The sequence below is a fragment of the Myotis davidii genome, unplaced genomic scaffold (genome assembly GCF_000327345.1).
Source record: "Myotis davidii unplaced genomic scaffold, ASM32734v1 scaffold904, whole genome shotgun sequence".
In the NCBI taxonomy this organism is placed as follows: Eukaryota; Metazoa; Chordata; class Mammalia; order Chiroptera; family Vespertilionidae; genus Myotis; species Myotis davidii.
Window position 1 is genome coordinate 833,952 of NW_006295888.1, and position 5,878 is coordinate 839,829.

The window sequence follows — 5,878 nt, forward strand, 5'->3', positions numbered from 1 at the left end:
ACAGTTTTGCGAGAAGCCACAGTTTTGAGAGTGCAGCCTGCCCGGGAATAAAGTCTACATTTCCTGATTCTGGCGTAGAATAGTAAAGCAACGAAAGGGAGTCAGCATAAAAGTACAGGGTCATATATATTCTGTAGCCACAGTTCTTGTTTTGTTTTTAAATATATTTTTATTGGTTTCAGAGAGGACGAGAGAGGGGGAGAGAGAGAGAAACATCAGTGCTGAGAGAGAATCATGGATCGGCTGCCTCCTGCACGCCCCACACTGGGGATCAAGCCCACAACCCGGACATGTGTCTTGACGGGGATTGAACCATGACCTCCTGGTTCACAGGTTGACACTCAACCACTGAGCCACGCCGGCCAGGCTGTAGCCACATTTCAATGATTTCTTTTTTTAACCTAGACTATAATACATATCTCAAAAGAATAGAGTATCATCAATGCTAGTCGTTTCATCAAAGCAGACTTTCCTAAATGCTTTTTGGTGCAATGTGCGTAAAAACCTGCTGATCAGAGGGAAGGGTACCACTGCTTCATCATCAGCTTGAAAGATATTTCTTGCTTCCTTAGAGCTAGGAGGGGTTTGTGGAGTGGGGTTTTGCTGGGGTGTCTCAGTCCCGCCCCTTTCTGCTTCAGCACCCCCAGATTACACGGACGTGGTGTCAGAAGAAGAAGTCTCCAGGCATGGTGCTCCTTACCCGCGGCCGCCCAGCTGGGAGGGAGAGGCCCCCTGCCCCGCCTTCGCCTGCATCCAGGACTTCCGGCTTCGGCCCCCACCTCTTTATTCCGAGGTAAACAGAGCGAAAGCAGGTCCATTCGACCTGCGACCTGCACTGTGCTCTCTGTGCAGGAGCCTTGGTCTGTGGCTAATGCCTAGGTCAGTGGTTCTTAACCTTCCTAATGCTGCGACCCTTTCATACAGCTCCTCATGTCGTGGTGACCCCCAACCATAAAATTATTTTCGTTGCTACTTCATAACTGTCATGTTGCTACTGTTATGAATCGTCATGTAAATATCTGATATGCAGGACGTATTTTCATTGTTACAGATTGAACATACTGGAAGCATAGTGATGAATCACAAAAACAATATGTAATTATATATGTGTTTTCCGATGGTCTTAGGCGACCCCTGTGAAAGGGTCGTTCGACCCCCAAAGGGGTCGAGACCCACAGGCTGAGAACCGCTGGTCTAGGTAGTAGAGGATCCATATTTAAAACAAGTTCGTGTGTTCATTTACGGTGATGACAGATGACCACTGTGTCACTGGCCACCTTCTCCAATGGAGGACTTTCCCTGTGCTCCGTTAGCGCGGGGGACGTGGCCGAGGACACGGAGCATCAAAGCGCCTCCCGGGACTTCGTGGTCGCCCCCTTCGTGTCCTTACAAACAGGTCCCGGAGTCGCTGTCAGGTGGTAACCGGGCTGCTCTCTCTCTTGCAGGTCGACCCGCATCCCAGTCGCATCGGGGAGGCCCAGCCTGTCTCCTTCATCCTCTGAACACGCCTCAGAAGTCACTGTGACCCCCACCACAGAGCGCTGGCTCGCTCTCCGCTGCCTTTCCGGGACTGAGGGAGGGACGATTCGCTTAAGAACATAAATAGGTCCACACCAAGGAATTAAAAACTACGTGAACTTTCCAGGGCCCGACGGGACTGTTGCCCGAGCTGATGGCAGGGCCGAGCGCCCCCGTGGAAGAGTGGGCGACCTTGGGAAGCCGCAGCAGCGTGTCACGGGAGTCCGGCTGGGGACCCAGTTGGCGAAGGGGCCTGGAAGGTGTGTGACGGGGCAGCCTGCCTCCCGAGGGAGCTCAGAGCGGAGCGAAGGGATGCTAAGCTTCCGGGCGATGTGGGCGCACTGGGAGGGCACTTGATTTGGGAGAAGTTGGCAGCGCAGGGATGTGCCGGCCCCGGGGGCCAGGGGTTGCCTGATTCCTCCCCGACCCCCTAGGACTCAAGTCCAGGAAAGACCTTTCCTGAGGTCACGGTCCTGGGAGGTGATTGGGCGTCCACTGTCCCCCGGGGCTGGTTCGAGACGGGGTTCGTAAGTGGGCAGTGGAGTAGGATGCAAGGCAGCAAGCGTCCCTCCCGAGGCCTGTCAGTTCCAAGGGGAAAAATGAACTTCAACCCGAAACCCGTCTGCGGAAGGCTGGGGTTTTTCCCTCTATAAGCACCTGGACAGGATACGTGTTTGGTTTCCCTCACGTCTTGTTTATAGGAGCATGTGAGAAAGAGAAGGGGAGGGGGGGATGTTGCATCCTTAGAAGGCCTTGATAACTACTCCAGAAAGAGAGGAAAAGAAGGTCTTTTCCTAACCTACCTCTAGGGGCGATCGGATTGGTCTGAAACCTCGGTCTGACAAGTTTTTGGAGGGTCTACACGTGGCAGTGGGGTCTTACCGCACTCATCACCGCCTCTGAAACCGCTCCAGGGGAAAACCCATACAGTCAGCATTGGAGGGAAGTTCCCGGATAAACGTATATACCAAAGGGCATTTCAAAATAAACGCAAAGTCAAACAGGGTAGACATGCCGTTTTTTTTAAAAGGCATGGCTTTCATTCCTGGCGGGAAGACTTCGTGGCTCCTGATGACCGGCACCGCCTTGTACCGCGTCAGTCCAATTCTTCAGTGATGCTGTTGAAACTGTGATCTCGCTTATTGCTTTGGTGCAATATCTGATGAGCATTTAACCTCAGGACAGGGAGACCAGCAGGCTAGTGCTGCTGCTCACATTCTGAAGAGTGTTTTTCCTCTTGCCCTGGGCCCTGGCAGTCCTGGTCTCAGGGTCCCGTGCTCTGTCCTCCCGTCTGTCGGTTCTGTGGACTGGGAGCGAGTCTGGACAGGAGGGGACGGGAGGTGGGGTTCCTGCGACGGAGATTTGGGACCAGCCGAGGCCTTGGGTCTCCCCCAAATCCTAGAAACCCCGGTGCTTCATTCAACAGAACCGTTTACCTTTCAATCAGTGTGTTCAGTGAGGAATAGAAAAAAATCTCTCTCCGGTTAAATTCTGAATTAAAAAATGAGTCGGCCACCTGATCAGGGATTTTTCTACGGACATTAGATACTTGTATGTTTTTTTTTTCACCACTCTATTCTCCGTGGTCACGGAAGCCTCACGCGCATGTCTTTCCGTGGGAGCCACTGTTTAAAACCCGCCATGCAAGACGGTTACACCGACACGCGTGCGTGGGCCTGAAATTGTCCCAGCGCGCTGTCCCTGCCTCAGTTTCCAACGGCTCATTTTGGTGATCACTGTGGAACAGGGATATGCGTTTAAGCACGGTCGAAACTGTTTCGGTTTTACTTTTAAAGAGATCACCTTCTGCTACTGGTTGAATTCTGAATTAGTTCACGCGCCTCGTCCAGACTTGGTCCGTCCCCACGACACCCAGACACAGTGAAGAATGAAGTAGAACAGGGAGGAGGATGGGAAGGTCTGAGTGTTTGGCTCCAGACCAAAAAGCCACGACTTCCTAGCCTCTCCCCCCGGGGTTGCTTCTCTGCTTGGTTGGAGGAATCATGACACAAACCCAGAAAACGGAAGCGCAGCTGACATAGCCCCGAAGACCTCAGAAGTGGGGTTCGCCCTTTTCATTCCGATCAGTGTGTCTGCCCTTCAGTGGGTAGAAAGAGCATTCCTTCCCATATCAAGAGTTTATGAATGTAGTTCATTCTACATGGGAACAGAGAATACTTGGCAATGAAGGTAAAAAGTTAGCTAGCTGTGGTATTTGCTTGCATAGCTCCATGTTTAGTTTCCAAAGAAACCATGGCCTTAGAATTTTCTTTCTGATGCAAACATTTTGCAGTTGAAAATGTGAAACTTTTGGCACACACAAAAAAATCTTCTGTGGGTAGAACTTTTTTTTTTTTTTCAATAAGAAACTCAATAGGCTGGGGGTTGTGTTTTTGGTAAGTTGGCAATGAACGATTTTTTATTTTTATTATTAAAAATGTAGCAATTTAACCCACAGGAAAAAAAAAAACCACAATGAAAATTGTATTTTGTACTCTTGTTTGAACCCCATGGGTTCCTTTTGTTAATAAAATGATCACACTGATGCTGGGAGTCCCTGGTTTGGTTTTGTTCTGTTCTGTTTGGGTGTGACTGTGACGTACACTGGTACAGACGTAAGGGAAGTCGGTACCATAAAACCAACACGCACTGCAGTGAGGATGCCTTTGTGTCCAGAGGGTCCGACCCTGTTTATTTTTTTTTAAATATATTTTACTGATTTTTCACAGAGAGGAAGGGAGAGGGATAGAGAGTTAGAAACATCGATGAGAGAGAAACATCAATCAGCTGCCTCCTGCACACCTCCCACTGGGGATGAGCCCTGGCCAGGGCCCAGGCTGGGGAGAGGCTGCAACCGAGGTACGTGCCCTTGACCAGAATCGAACCTGGGACCCTTTGGTCCGCAGGCCAACGCTCTATCCACTGATCCAAACCGGTCAGGGCTCTGAGCCTGTTTTCACAAAGGGCTTGGTTTCCCCAACATCAGTGTAGGAGAGGCAGTTAAGAGGAGTAATACGTATAAGCTCTATGGGTGGATAACAGAGCATTATCTGCCTTTATCCCCAAAGGTAGTGGCTACTTTTCAAAGCCCTGGATTGATTTAGTAGGTCTGGTGGGCAGCCGATAGCCCGCCCCACCCCCGACTAGGGACACAGGCCTAAATAAATCTTCCCTTTCCATTGAATACTCACATAGACAAAAGCCATATGTGTTGTTTTGGGTGTTTTTTCGGGAGGGGGGGTGTTGTTTTATAAAATATATTTTTATCGATTTCAGAAAGGAAGGGAGAGGGAGAGAGAGAGAGAGAGAAACATCAGTGATGAATCACTGACCAGCTGCCTCCTGCACGCCCGCTACTGGGGATGGAGCCCACAACCTGGGCCTGTGCCCTGACTGGGAATCGAACCGTGACCTCCTGGTTCATGGGTCGACGCTCAACCACTGAGCCACACCAGCCGGGCAAGCCATATGTTCTATACAAGGAATTAGAAACCTGCCCAGACCCTCAGTGCTGGAAAATTAACCTTAGCCAAGAGGTAAAAATTAGCCCAGGCGTTTACTCCTCAAGCGTTGATACTGTGTGAGATGGTGTTCAATAAACCAATAATAAATAATAAACCAATAATAAATAGAGGTCACATCGCATCTGTAGTCTCCATAAATGAAAACATTTGTCACAGAACTATTCTCACATCGAGGCCACGTTCATTAGCGTGTCTGTAGCTCATATCGGAAAGTCGTGCGCTGTAAAATGTAGAACGGAGGCAGGACAGTCCAAAGAATCTAGGACAACGCCCTCAGGTTACAAATGAGAATATAGAGGTGGAACTGGGAGGTTTGACCTACATTCTCTGCAAGAGCCTTGCTCCCTCTAAAATTTCCTGATGCCACGGCTTCCACAAAAGTCATGGCAACAGTGGCTGCTCTAAAACACACCCTAGAAGCCTCGCAGACCTGGATACTAACTAGGCACAAGGCCGCATCAAGTCTTTCCAGTTTGTATCTAAAAGCTTCATCGGTGCGTTTAATAGGTAGCTGGAACCCTTTCTTCAGCAGAGGGATTGGTTTCTAACTGTTATTTTGAAATCATTATAGACTCCCAAGAACAGCGGTTCTCAACCTGTGGGTCGCGACCCCTTTGGCAGTCGAACGACCCTTTCACAGGGGTCGCCTAACACCATCCTGCATATCAGATATTGACAGGACGATTCATCACAGTAGCAACATGACAGTGATGAAGTAGCCACGAAAATAATTTTATGGTTGGGTCACAACATGAGGAACTGTATTTAAAGGGCCGGAAGGTTGAGAACTACTGTAATAACACAAGAGAGAATGGCAGGCCACAGGGCAGCATTTG

General features: G+C 49.7%; 1 protein-coding gene across 1 annotated transcript in view; it reads left to right on the top strand.

The window, feature by feature from the left end:
• ARRDC4 (arrestin domain containing 4) overlaps positions 1-4,064 on the top strand; it is a gene marked incomplete at its 5' end in the record, with an annotated part of 13,815 nt that extends 9,751 nt beyond the window's left edge. The window contains 2 exons of the mRNA XM_015568573.1: positions 639-793; positions 1,446-4,064. Of these exons, the coding sequence (XP_015424059.1) occupies positions 639-793; positions 1,446-1,502 (212 nt within the window). The remainder of the gene's footprint in view (positions 1-638; positions 794-1,445) is intronic.
• Positions 4,065-5,878: the final 1,814 nt, after the last annotated feature.